The 14,683-nt window shown below is 42.8% G+C and overlaps 1 protein-coding gene across 1 annotated transcript in view; it reads left to right on the top strand.

Annotated features, from left to right (window-relative positions):
• The window catches only part of St8sia1 (ST8 alpha-N-acetyl-neuraminide alpha-2,8-sialyltransferase 1), a 137,688-nt gene that overhangs the window by 98,715 nt on the left and 24,290 nt on the right, over positions 1–14,683 (top strand). The window contains exon 4 of the mRNA XM_059258765.1: positions 941–1,033. Within this exon, the coding sequence (XP_059114748.1) occupies positions 941–1,033 (93 nt within the window). The remainder of the gene's footprint in view (positions 1–940; positions 1,034–14,683) is intronic.

Here is a 14,683-nt window from a genome sequence, read left to right as displayed (position 1 = left end):
CCCAGAAAGTGCTGCTGCAATGTAAATTTTTGGAAAATAAAGAAAAACATGAGAAAATAGCATAATTCATCAGTGTTTATATATAGGCATCTGCCCTCTACCTTCTGAGCCCTCATTTCAAGCTTAAAGTGCTCTGTTCTACCACTTCAAATGTTGTTTCCTTTCTCATTATTTATGAAGATTTATTTTATTTTATATGAATGTGTATAGTATGCCTGTGAGTGTATATGCATCACGTGTGTAGGTTCCAGCAAAACCTAGAAGAGGCTATCAAGTCTCCTGGAATCAGATAACAGACAGTTGTGAGCTGCCATGTGGGTGCTGAGTCCTGGGTCCTCTGCAAGAGCACTAAATGCTTTTAATGGTTGAGCCATCTCTCAAGCCCCTATTTATTTACTTATTTATTTATTTATTTATTTATTTATTTATTTATTTATTTATTCATTCATTCTTATGTTTACTTTTGACACAAGGTTTCATGTGGCCCAGGCTGACTTAAACTCACTGTGTAACCAAGGCTGCTTTGGATTCTGTATTTTCTACCTCCCAAGTATGGGATTACAGGTGTATGACACCATAGTTCAAATATATTTTCAGCAAAACAGATACACTGTAGTTATCATCTCTTCTTTGGTAAATCATCTACTTCTGTCCCTGACATTTTCTTCTAACAACAACAACAACAACACACACACACACAAAAAAAAATCCAAACAAACAAAAACAAACAAACAACAACAACAAACACAAAAAACAAGCCCCCCAGCACTTGGATGATGCTAACGGTTCATTAGTCATCTAATGGCTATGAAAAGGGAACGGTGACGAAAACAGTTATTTGTGAATTGAGCCAGAATTAACATTCCTATTTGTGTCCTTATAATCGACTTGATTTAAAAGTATGTGAGTCATTTTGAAATGTTCCCTCTTGCATTTCTAGATGTAATCTCCCTCCTTTGTCAAGTGAGTACACCAGGGATGTTGGATCCAAAACTCAGTTGGTGACAGCTAATCCCAGCATAATTCGACAGAGGTAAGACTTCATGGTTTCTCTTTGTGGGCACTCAAGAGGAAGGTTTGTGAAGTCATCAGCATCTCAAAGGGAGTGGGCATCATTCAGCCTGGGAAACAAAGGGGAAAGCCATCTGGGCAGGCAGGAAGGAAGGAGGAGGGAATCGTAAATAAACTAGGCAGGATTATGGGAGTCCTTGGTATTTCATGCTTCCTCAGGGGTTTGGCTCTCTCTCTCTGTTAGAGATAGTGTAAATGACAGGGGGATCGATTGTTTTGCTCAGAGCCCAGCACAGCATCCTGCCCACTCATTACTACTCATAGCTCTGGTCTGACTTTCCAGCCAGCAACTGAGAACTGATTTATTAAACCAAAGACAAAGAAAAGACCAATTTGCCACATGCACACATCAAGACAGCGATGTTTTCAGAATGTACAAGAACATGCGGTTATATTAGATTGACTATACCATATCAGACTTTGGAGGGCAGATAAAAAAAGTCTTAGCATCAATTCCAGAATGCTTGACAACCACTATGGGAGCATTTGGGGGCCAGTCTCTCGTTGATGAAGCCCACTGGTGAATTAAGACTGTTTGGAAAGAGAGAGTGAGTTCGGGACACACCTGTGAGTCTGACCCACTGGATTTCAAACTTGTTTGTTCAAGTATCCTTCAAAATAATTTAAAAAAAATACCATCATTTTCTTCATTGCTATCAGGTTATCTAGTATTTTTAGCAGGAGTTAAATTGTAGATTTTCAGTTCCTTATGTGTTACTTATATGCTTTATGTGCACATTGTCAAATCTCAGAGTGTTTTTTGGTGCGACCTGTCCTGATGTGAAAGCCCGGGTTCTCAGTCAGATTACATTAAGGTAACTTCTGGCACAAAGATGGCCTTTTATATTCAAGTAAGTGTTACAGTGTCACTGAATAGAATCCTCTCCCTGACGTCTAATTATTCAACATAAAATAAGGTATAGGGATCTGCCAGGAGTCTGTCCCTAACAAGACAAAGCACAACACATTTTGGGTTCTTCTAGAGATATTCTTACCCCATTCCAACCCAGAAGATTCCTCTGTTATGAATGGGACCTTTTGTGGCCTGGAGGTTTTTTGCAATACCAGACTTCATTCATCAACAAATATTTTCTTTCTGTTTCTTCTCTACCTTTTTCATGTGTGTGTATACATACACATAGAGGCCAGAGGTCGACATGGTGTGCATTTCTCAATTACTTTTCCATCTTATTTTCTGAAACAATAGTTTTCTGAAACAAATATTTTCTTATTTTCTAACTAAATTTAGAGCTTGCTGATTAGCTGGGTTGACTGGCTGACCAGCAAAGCCACAGGATCCTCACACCTCTGTCTCCCAAGTGCTGGGGTTACAGGTCCCCACTGCTACATCTGGCTTTTATGTGGTGCTGAGGATCTGAACTCAGGTCCTTACACTTGGGAGCAAGTACTTTACACGTAAGCCATTTCCCCAGCTTCCTAGCAAACATTTTATGTATGTACTTTTCAAAAATATACTATGACTTTTAAGGGAAGTAACTCGGGCTTAAAAAAATCAAAGCAGTGTCTCTCTAAAGTTTATGACTTGTGTTTTAGACTGTGTTCCTGAAACTTCTGTCCATTCTGCTGACTTCTTTTTTCTCTTCTCTTCAAACTCAGCAATGTTTCACTATTAGCACCAAGGGTTAGCCGTTCAGTTTGATATCTGCAGTGTAGCAGGATATTAGAAAGCAAGACCTAAAACTAGAATTGAGCATAGTAGAGGTGAGAAAGAAATGCCCCTTGGAGGCTATGAATGCACAGTGCTTATATGAGAGGCAGTGTTACATAGTGGTAAATAGCATGGTTGTCAGGAGTTGGGTGTATAGCTCAGTGGTAGAGTGCTTGCCTACCATGTACAATGCCTGGGTTCAATCTCCAGCACCTCCAATAGACCTGTTTCTAAGTTTAATACTTCTATACTTACTAGTCCTGTAATTGAAGTTATTTAATCTCCTTTCTGTTAATTGGGAATAAAATTATTCATCTCAGGACTATTGAAAAGAATGGGATAATGTGATTGAGTCAATGAAGCCATGCTGACTGCTGTCCCAAATTGATCCTCTAGAGGACCTCCTGTTGTAATACATTCTGATCTTAAATGTGCTTGTAAATACATTATTAAACACACGAGAAGTTCAAGGGCATCTACATGCTTCCCCTAGCCTCCTCAAACCCAAATACAGAGCAGAAAGTAGGATCCTGTAAAGGTCATACACTGAAGCTTAGAACAGGAGGCCAGGCCCTAGACTCAAAGCGCCCTGTGTTGAACCTGAGAAGTGGGTTCATGTGGCTGAAGGTCGGGAGTAGCCATCAGTGTCCAATAGAAACTAACATAAATTCACCCAGAGAAATGCTCTCAGAGATCTCATTTTGTTCAAACAAGTGCGGTCTCATAAGCAAACCCTTCAGTACACTCTAGTCATTGATAATGATCATCTTCAGAGACAAAAGGAAAACAAAATAATCACTAGTATAAGTTCCTGAGAACTTACTAAAATTGTCAGGTATGCCAAGTTACAAAATATGAAATCATTGTAGCAAAACATGATGTGTTAATTAAGAGTTAAAAACAAAGTAGAAACAAATAGATCTTTTAGAAATGCACAGAATAATTGCTGAAGTGGATTGACATCAGATTAGACGTAACTGAAGAGAGAATTGGTGAACTGGAAAGAAAAGTGAGGATTCTCCCGATATGAAAGTAAATCTGAAAGTACAGCTGTGGGACTGCACAATAGATGTGAATATTTAGATGTTTTAATAATTAATGAATGGTATCACTATGAGCACTGGAAAGTGGTTGGAGAGATTTCACCTAAGGGTTTATAGCTGGTTCCATGATAAGCCATGATTGGAAGAGAGATGACTCCACGAGGTAAATTGGTGAACTTGCATTTGAATTAATTAGTTTTCTTGTCAAACATAAAATGCTTGAAAGAAGCAACTTAAGGTAGGAAGGATTTATTTTGGTTTATGATTTGAGAAGGCACAGTCAATCCTGGTAAGAAAGCATGGTGGTAAGATGGGCAGCGTGATACCGTGGCAGCAGGAACAGATTATGGGTGATGCAGCTGGAGCTGAGGCAGCTGGCAACTTCATGTGGTGAATCAGGAAGCAGAGAGTTAGGAAATGAGGCTGCCTTATATATCTCAAAGCCTGTCCCAAGCAACCCACTTCTTCAGTGAGACCTCCTGAAGATGCCACCACTTCCTCAGACCCTGTCTTAGGGTTTCTATTGCTGTGAAGAGACACTGTGACCACAGCAACTCTTATAAAGGAAACATTTAATTGGGTGATTTACAGTTCAGAGGTTTAGTCCATTATCCTCATGGTGGGACATGGTGGTGTGCAGGCAGACATGATGCTGGAGAGGTAGCCGAGGAGTTCTGCATCTTGTGCAGGCAAGAGGAAGTGAACTGAGGCACTAAGTGTGACTTGAGCATATATGAGCCCTCAAAGCCCACCCCCACAGTGACACATTTACTCCAATGAGGCCATACCTACTATAACAAAGTCACGCCTCCTAATAGTGCCACTCCCTATAAGCTTATGGAGGCTAATTATATTTAAATTACCACATTTCACTCCCTGGCCCCATAAACTTGTAACAACATCATAATGCAAAAATGCATTCAGTTCAGCTTCAAAAGTCCCCATAGTCTATCACAGTCTCAACAATGTTTTAAAGTCCAAAATTCAAAGTTTCTTCTGAGATTCATGCAATCTCCTAACTGTAATCCCTTATAAAATCAAAATAAAAAAACAGATCACATACTTCCAACATATAATGGTACAGGATATACATTACTGTTCTAGAATGTAGGGAAGGGAGCAGACCAAAGCAAGACCAGCTAGGAAAACTCCAAACACTACATCTCCATGTCTGATGTCAAAACACTCTATAGATCTCCAATTCCTTTCAGATTTGTTGACTGTAACACACTATTTTCTCTTGAGCTGGTTCCACTTTCCATTAGCAGCTCTCTTTGGCAGGTATCCCATGGTTCTGGCATCTCTAACGTCTTGGGGTCTCCAAGGCAATCCAGGCTTCTCCTTCACAGCTTCACACAACGGCTTCTTTAGGCCTCCATTCGGGGACACACCTGATATACGCCTGGCCTCAGTAGCTTTCCTTAGTCATGGAGGGAGGTTCCATAGCCCCTTTCTTCTATCCTTGACTCTGAAGCCAGAGCCATGTGGCTGAAGCTGCCAAGTTCTGCTGCTTGCTGGGGCTGGAATATGACCCCTTCGTTCATTACATCTCCATCATCTTTCTGTTTTCCAGTTTCCCTTCACTTCCTGAACTTGGGTGTTCTGGAATTTGCTCTGTAGACCAGGCTGGCCTCAAACTCAGAGATCTGCCAGCCTCTGCCTTCCCAGTGCTGGGATTAAAGGTGTGCGCCACCACACCCAGCTCTAAACTTTTCTTTAATTTCTTTTCATAAGTTGGAAACTTCTCTGGGTGGGATCTTGCCCTGAGGTCACCATTCCCTTTATTCTATTTCTTAATCTGTTCATCTCCTTGAACACAGGACTTAGCTCCATTCCACTTCCTGGTTCTTCTTTCTCCTCAAATTGTTCTACATCATATATTTTTTTCTTGCTCATCTTACTCCATTTTATCGTAAAGCTTGATTAGAGTTACCATTAAGAACCACAGGTCAGAGTCTATACCAGGCTGTTTTGAGACTTCCTTTGCCAACTCTAAAACTCTTCACTTTAGCCTCAGGCAGACTCTTCAGATAAGGCAACAGGCAGGCACAAAAATGCACTAAAACGCACAAGAATGATCTCTAGGCCACATAGTAAAATTCTTCTCCTCTGAAACCTCTTGAGCCAGGCCGCCACAGTTCCCTCAGAACCCTTAGAACCTGTCCTCCATGTTCCTGCTAGGATGGCCCATTAAGCAGCACTTAAAACATTCAACTGCCTTTCTAATCCACAGTCCCAAGGTCCATATTCCTTTAAACAAAATCATGGTCAGGCCTCTCACAACAATACCCCAGTCCCTGGTACCAACTTCTGCCTTAGTTAGGGTTTCTATTGCTATGAAAAGACACCATGGCCATGGCAGCTCTCATAAAGGAAAGCATTTAATTGGAGCTGGCTTACAGTTCAGAGGTTCAGTCCATTATCATCATTGTGGAACATAGTAGCATGCAGGCAGACATGGTGCTGGAGATAGCTGAGAGTTCTATATCTTGTTCAGGCAACAGGAAGTGAACTGAGGAACTGGGTGTGACTTGAGCATGTATGAGACCTCAAAGTCCACCCCAGAAGTGACACTTTTACTTCAATAAGGCCATACCTACTCCAATAAGACCACACCTCCTAATAATACCACTCCCTATAAGCTTATGGAGGCCAGTTACATTCAAACTACCACAGACACCATCACTGGCTGAGGACCAAGTGTTAAAACACATGACCTAGTTGGAGACATTCCACATTCAAGCCATAACACACTATTTAAAGGGAAAGATTTGCTTAGGTCATTGTCTGACCCATGTTTTGATGTGGTAGTTGGAATGAGATATCTCCATAGTCTCAGGCATTTAAATATTTGGTCCAGAATTGGTGTCATTGTGTGGGGAAGCTTGGGTGTCAGCATGTTGGAGGAGGTATGCCACTGGAGAAGGGCTTTGAGAGTTTGAAATCTAATGGCATTTTAAATTATCTTTATGCTTTCCTTTTGTGTTCAAGATGTGAGCTTTCAACTTCCAGCTCTAGCCACCATGGCCCCACTCTGCCACTGTAGACTTTTAGCCTGCTGGAACTCTAAATAAGCATTCCTCTGTATGTTGTCTGGTCACGATCTGTCCCTGCAATAGAAAAGTAGCTGATACAAATAGTAACAGAATATAGGGAAGGGTGAAGAATCCACACTTTGTAAACATTAACAATACAGAAGTAAGAGTGGCATGAGCCACAGTCAAGGCACAGCGTGACTACCTTAACATGATGAGCCAGCAGGAAAGAGACCGCAGGTCTCCACAGGTTACTATAGGGAAGCTTTTCATTAACGTATAATTGACAAGACCTCCTATTTCCAGTTGGCTTGGAGCTGTTTATTACAGAAGCATTCCACCACTAAATAACTGCTTACAGAGGTAGCTTCCAACTAAACCCTCTCCATGTCCCGCCTGGATAAACAGTAATTACATCTGTCTAAGATAAATTGTTATGGCTGTCTATCAGCATCTCTGCTCATTTTGTTGCTCATCTTTTTACATCAATATGTTCTGATATTTTGACTGCAAACCTTTTTTTAAAGTCTGAAAATGACTTTTCTTCACAGGAGGCTCTGTCACTGTCTATATTGAGCCACTTCCCACGTCTGCCCACCCCATGGCAGGTGACCTCTACTTTCCCTAGTAGACCACACTGACCTTTGTGAGCCACATTCGTGGCTTGGTCCCTATTTTGGGATAATGTCTGTTCTTCTTTGCTCCCATCACCTTTCCCTAGCTGTGCCTAACAATCTGAAGGGAGAGTAACCAGAGAGCTCTTCCATGTGCCACTAAGAACTAGCAGGTAGTCTTATAACACTTTTCATGTTGGTTCATACTCCATTTTTAAAGGACTATACTACATCTTTTACTCTAATACTCCCTTCTCAATCACCTCCTCCCAGCTAATAATATCCATGTCTGTCATTGAGAAAATAGAAATGAAAAGAAGCCATCAGTATCAACAGCTTCACACCAGAGCTGTCACCTGTACCAGCCACCATGCTCCCACAGTCTCTGGGCCTGGTGCTCTAGTCCCTTCCACCTGGGGCAAATGCTTGTCCCATCTCTGCTTTCCTTTGTTTTTTGAATGCCCTTTTCTCTCTCACAACTTCTCAGACCTTCCCTAGGTGCTCAGAGAGCTTCAATGATGCCAATGGGTACCAGAAAGCATCCTTTTAAAGGAATGGGTCCAGAAACATGCATAGTTTATTCTCTAGTACAAGACTAATCATTCTGGAATCTTCTTTCACCACTGTCCTACAGATTAATCTTGCTCTTTACCTGAATGCCTCAATTCCTATAATTTGAATCATATTTTTCTTGGGAAAGGTTTTTTATTTTTTTTTAAAAAATATTGTTTTGTATTTTTTTTTGAGTTCTTATTCTCCAAGCATTTCTTCAGGAAAAGTAAAAGAAAGCAAAAGTTTTGAGACTCTTTGTGTCTGACATTGTCAGTATTATATTTTTGTATACTATGGATGTTCTTGTTGAGATTTTATTTCTAAACATGCTTTTAAACATTTTGTTTTTAATTATGTGTCTCTCTGTGTATGTGCACTTAAGTGCAATGCCCTTGGAGGCCAGAAGAGGGCATAAGATCCTCTGAAATTTGTATCTGAAGTTTGTAAGCTACCCCCATCATGGGTGCTGGTAACTGAACTTGGGCCTTTTGCAAGGTCAGCAAATACTCTTACAGCCCCCTCCCCCCCTCTCCCGCCTCCAAGCTGTCTTTCTAGCCCCAGAATTCCATTCTTTTGTAAATCCTTTCAGTCTTTTGAAGAAATTCGCTGAGTGTTTTCTAGTTTCAGTGTTTTGGAGAAATGAAATGACATTCTGTGTCCTGATCTCTTTGTATGTGACCCGATCTTTTACTGCCCCCTGCATTCCAATCTGGTTCTGTTCTGCTCTGTACTGGGCATTTTTGGTTTTGGTTTTCGAGGCAGTCTCACTCACTGAGGCTGGCCTTAAACTCCTGGCAATCCTCCTGGCTCAGCCTCCTAGTAGGATTACAGAATATGAGCCATCACACCCATCCATTCTCTATATTTTGAAATTTCATAATTATTGTGTTTTGGCCTGATTTCTCTCATTGTTTGGCACTGAGTGGGCCTTTTCAATCTTCAAGTTTATGTTTTCCACTTTGGAAGTTTCTGGAATTTCTTCCTCGATCACAGTGCTATTGTCACAGTCAATTGTCTAAGTCAGTTCCCATCTTATTTGACCTGTCAGTATTTCTGTATGATTGGTACTTTTTCCTTAAATCAGCATTCCCTTTTGAGTCTCTTATCTTAGCAGCCACTACTTGGCTAGTTTCTTCTTTTCACCCATATGCTCATTATTAGAACCTAAAGAAAAGCCTGGAACACTCTTCCTTACAACAGCCCCACCCCACTGTGACAGACATCCTGTGTTTCCAGTGTACTCCTTGGCTGCAGGAGCCCTCCTCTGGCAATGCCTGTGTTTCAGACGTCCCTCTCCTCAAGATGATAACGAGTCCTGGTCCTTGTGGATGCATTCTCGTGGTTGGTGAGGGATCATGTTTTATTCCTGTGTTTTTGTATTTTAACCAGAGTTACCTGTTGAAAACTTAGTGTTTTCATAAAATGGAGTAATTCTCTGTGTGGAGGAGTTGCCGACACCTTGACTGGGGTGGGAGGAAAGGGCTGAGGCCTGGGAAAGGATTTTTGGCAGAAGATTGGAAAGGAATCTTTAGTGGTCTTTGCTCCATGCCACTTTGACAGCTAGCTCTTCCCAGATGCTAGTAAGATTAATGATGGCTTTTGGGAACTAATGGGAAACAGATCGGACTCTCCTGTGCCACAGAGTGCCAGAGAGGGCAGAGGGCAAAGGGCAGAAGTCACAGGTCTGCTGGTGGCCTCAGACCAGAAGCTCTTGCAAGTTTCTCCCCCCCCCCCCATTTCTCTTTTTCCCTGGGTTACATCTCATGCCATAAATTCTGTGAAACAAAGAGGCTTGTATCTCAAGTATGTGTTGGATAATAACGTGTGCCTGATACCATTGAATACCCCTGGGGCACAGGCTTCATAATACAGATTCTTATTGGATGACAGTGTTTTCTGATGAAAGCATTTGTGCTGTGTAAGAGTTTCTAGTTTCTGTTTCTGGTTACTAAGAGGTTATTATTGAATAAATATTTGGTGGTAGAAACTCCATGATTTGGAAGGTGGAAATCACTATCTGTTCATCCTCATGACTCAACTTCTGCTATTTTTGTGTTTTTGAAATCAGTTTTCCCAGAGACCCACCATTATTATCTGTCTGCCTGGCTTCCTTTGTTGATTTCTCCCTTTATCTGTTACCTTTATGTTGATGTTCACCAGTGTTACTTTTGAGACCCTCCCTCTCTCCCTCCCTCTCTCTCTCCCTCCCTCTCTCTCTCCCTCCCTCTCTCTCTCCCTCCCTCTCTCTCTCCCTCCCTCTCTATCTCCCTCCCTTCTCTCCCTTCCTCCCTCCCTCCCTCCTTCTCTCTCCCTCCCTCCCTCCCTCCCTTCCTCTCTTCCTCTGTATAGCTCTACTTATCTTCTGTCAAGGTTAATTTTGAGCATCAACTTGATTGGACCAAGAAATGCTTGGCACCAGTGAGGTACACTTTTGAGTGTGTCTGTGAGAGTCTGGGTTCTATGTCAGAGAGGGTAAACTGAGGAGAGAAGGTCATCTGTAAATGTGGCCACACCATCTCATGAGCTAGAGTCCCAAACTGAATAAAAAGAGAAGAAGGAGAAAGCCAGCTGTGGGTCCACCCAGATGTGAGCAAGCAGCCTCCTGCTGCCACAGCTGGGGACCATTCCCAAATCCCAAGATAAAACAAATCCTTCCTCCCCTATCTTTCTTCCTGTTGAGGATTTAATCCTAGAGAGGTCACCTTCCCTTGGAGAACTCAGCCAGGGCCTTCAACTTCGGCCACAACCACCACTAGTGTAGCTCTATCCCAGACCTCAGGTACCATCTGTACTCCAGACCACTGTACATCTAGATTCATTCAGAAGTGCTACAGACACGCCACATTCGATGTCTCATGATGCATCAGTTATCATTCCCATCAACCCTCTTTTTATCTGTGATGCCTTCGGTCATTCTTTAAAAAGAAATAATAAAATGTATTCTTGGAGAATTTCATATATATATATGCAATGTATTTTGGTCATATCCATCTCTCACACCCTGTCAACTCGTCCTGCTCCCACTCCACACTAGCGCTACTCATATGCACACGATATAGGACTCTCCACTAGAGCATGGGCCATGCCCTTAAAGAGGACTGGTCTCCGTTCGCCAGTAACCAGCAACTGCCATGGCTCCTCAGCTAGGGTGGGGCCTCACGATCCCCTCCCGCCATTCGTGTTGACTGATTGTTGACTGACTTGACCTGCTATAGCTCTTGTGCAGACAACCACAGCTGCTGTGAGTTCTCGTGTGCCACAGCCCTGCCATGCACGCCTCCTGAACCTCTGGCCCTGCCATGCACGCCTCCTGAACTTCTGGCACTTACCTCCTGTCTGCCCCTTCTTCCTCAACGAGCCTGTGGGTAAGGAGTGTCTTGCTCCTTCTTGTACTACCGTCTTGTATGATATTGTTACCATCCATATTTACTCAGTACAGAGCCCATCAGTATGACTTCCGTATTAGCTGCAAACTGTACTGACATTATTTCCATAGTCTTTGTTCTGGCTATGACAGTCCCTGGCCAAGAACTCCAATAATAGTATCCTAATATCTTCCATAAGTCCTTTAAAAAATGTTCTCTTACAGTATACTTCTGTATTAAAATCCCAAATCAATATTTTTCACTAGCTCACCATATCGTCTACACAGAATTACAGCTCTTCATCCCATTCCATTTCCTCCTGTTTGTCTCAGACTCTTGCATCATTTGTCTATCTGACAGACCTGTTCATGGGAACCTCTGAGCGCACACACACCCTTTGTATGGCACGCCTGTCTCCATATGTCACTGGCAAAGCTCAGCCTCCCAAAGGTGTTGAGTCCTTTCCCTGCATCCTTTCATTGTCAGTGTCCAGTTGAGTGTCTGACACAGAGTCCGACTTCATCGATTACCAGGTGTTTATGTGCAGTTCTGGGGAGATGATCTTTTTCAGTGTTTTAACTAAATCACCGTAAATAAGCAGATTAAAAACCTGACAAGACGACTGAAAATAGGACAAGAGAATCATCACCATGCCCTGCTTGAGACTGTGGGGAATCTCCACCAACGGCAAGGAGGTGCAGGATGGCTTGGGAGTCATAATCCTAAACCAATCCTGTGTAATCAGAATAGCATGAGAATCTGGGAGAAGATGGAAGGTGGTGGTGACTCACCCCCACGCTCTGAGGGCAGAGAACACAGAGAATCCCAAAGCCAAGTGCGTCGCTTTCCTAGCTGGCTGGCCCCTGGCTGGTCCCACTGTGGCTGCATCTCTTCTTAAGGTGTCTGCTTCCCAACCTTGCTTCACAATGCACAGCTTTGCAGCAGACCAAGAGTGCCCACGAGAGACAGCAGGGCTCTGATGGCCAGGATGAACAGCGTCTCCAGGAGGACAGTGCGGGGTGGGAAGAAGAAGACAGACAGGAGCCCTTGGTATTGGGAAGATGGAGGTGCAGTTTTTCTGTCATTGTGTGAAGAACTCAATTCTGTGAAAGATCCCTGAGTCATCAGACAACCTGCCCAATGGGGCAGAAGATCCCTTCACAGTGTAGCAGAACTTAGAGACGAATGTTTGTCAGACGTGATGCAGGCTCAGGACTCGGCACCACAGTGTTCTCTGTAAGTCTAGATCTCAGAAACAAAATGTACCGATATCTAAATGATTGGCACCTGCAGCACTAAGAATAATGTGCACACCAATCTGAAGCCAAATGTGGTTTGGAAATAAGGTAATTCTTTTTTTCTTCTGAAATCCTATAACCCAAGGAAAAATGACTTAAATATGTACAGGAAAAGACATGAATAAAAATGGTTTTCCAGAGGGACTAGAAGAAAAATTCAAAACATGGAAGTGGAGGGGCTCAGGAGCCCCACCGAAATGAAGTCGAGGAGCTTTTGACAGTTAATGTATGCTAGGAAAGGAAGAGTCAATTTCCTTTAGGAGTGTGGACCCTGGTAGCTCAACCATGCTTCAGTAGTGGCCCCACACCCATGCCTACATGGATAACAATAATTGGATTCAGGGAATTATCAAAAGAAAAAAAATAAAAGATAGGAAGCTGGGAGTCTGAGAGATGAGTAAGGGTTGGGTCTTGGAGAAGTTAGGGGAAGAAATGGGGGAGGGGGTGAATATGATCAAAATACATTGTATGCATGTATGACAGTCTCAAAGAATTAGAAAAATCTATGTTAAAATGGGAAACAAGCTGGGTGGTGGTGGTGGCACATGCTTTTAATCCCAGCACTCGGGAGGCAGAGGCAGGCAGATATCTGTGAGTTCAAGGTCAGCCTGGTCTACAAAGTGAGATCCAGGACAGCCAGGGCTGCACAGAGAAACCCTGTCTTGAAAAAACCCAAACAAACAAAAAAAAGTGTGTGTGGGGTGGGGGGAAGCAAAGGAAGTCAAGTCCACAGTGAATGCTGCAGAGAGCAATACAGTTCAAAAGGCAAAGTCCTTCATATTTCAACTTTAAGAATGTAGATGGAGAAAACAAACAGCATACAGTGTAGATGTAACCGTCTTATTAAATAAGAAACACAGAGCCAATGCAAAGATGAAAGCCCAAGAGGTCAGAGCAGTAGCTAAGAGCTAAAAACTTTACCCTTCACTGCCACTGCTGTCCTCCTCAGCAAGAGACCTACTTCCTGTGTGTTTGTCCTTTTTATTGACTTTCTGTTCTGCCTTCTCATTGGTTGTAAACCCAACCACATGACCTCCTCGTCACTGCCCATCTGTACAGACCCCCCAGGTCTTCTGTGGTTGGTATTGAGATTAAAGGCATGTGTCTCCATGCTGGCTGTATCCCTGAACACACAGAGATCTGCCTGTCATGTGATCGGGATTAAGGGCGTGTGCTACCACTGCCAGACTTCGGCTATGGCTTGCTATTAGCTCTGACCCCCAGGCAACTTTATTTATTAACATACAAATAAAATCACATTTCAGTACAAATAAAATATCACCATAACACAGAGATGAATATGATTTGAAATCACATAAAGGAAAAGAAAAGATTAATCCCCCAGGCTTAGGTTTTCCAAAGAAAAACCAAGAAATTGGGTTTGGGGGATGACTCTGAGGACAAAGTGTTTGTAGTGCCAGCATGAGAACCAGGGTTCAAATCCTAGTACTCACATGAAAGCCTGTGTGGTGTGGTGTATGCCCATCACCCCAGAGCTTGGGGAAGTAGAGAAGGATAGATTCCTGGACCTTTCTGGTCAACTAGTCTAGCCAAATCCATGAGTCTCTGTGAGAGACCCTATCTCCAAAGCCAAGAACAAAACCCAAGAAAGTGGAGAGTTGCTGGGAGCCATCCCCAGCAGTGGATGGGGCCTGCGGAGGGTGTAAGGAGTCATCGGGGGGAATGACAGGGACAATACAGGGACAGATGTTTCAAGAATGTCTCATAGCCCTATGAAGAGACCTCTGGCTTCTTTATGTGTCACAACCTCCAAGGCATAAGGAGGACCTTCAAGTAGATAAGGATATCTCCCTAAAAGTGGGGGGGATAGTATGTTCAGGACTTTCCTGGGGAAGCTTAGATGCAGTATTCCTGGGAGAATGCATAAATGATTCATAAGAAATTGTCCATCAACCCAACATCCCCAAATTGTGCAAATATTAAAAGTGCCCAAGTATGTAACAGGTGGAGATGAAAACCAAAGGTGGCATGGCAGCCATCATGTGGCTCAGCTCTGCTGAGTCTTTGTCAAGCAG

Source organism: Peromyscus eremicus, chromosome 3 (assembly GCF_949786415.1).
Source record: "Peromyscus eremicus chromosome 3, PerEre_H2_v1, whole genome shotgun sequence".
Classification (NCBI taxonomy): Eukaryota; Metazoa; Chordata; class Mammalia; order Rodentia; family Cricetidae; genus Peromyscus; species Peromyscus eremicus.
This window is presented reverse-complemented; position numbering and strand designations above follow the sequence as displayed.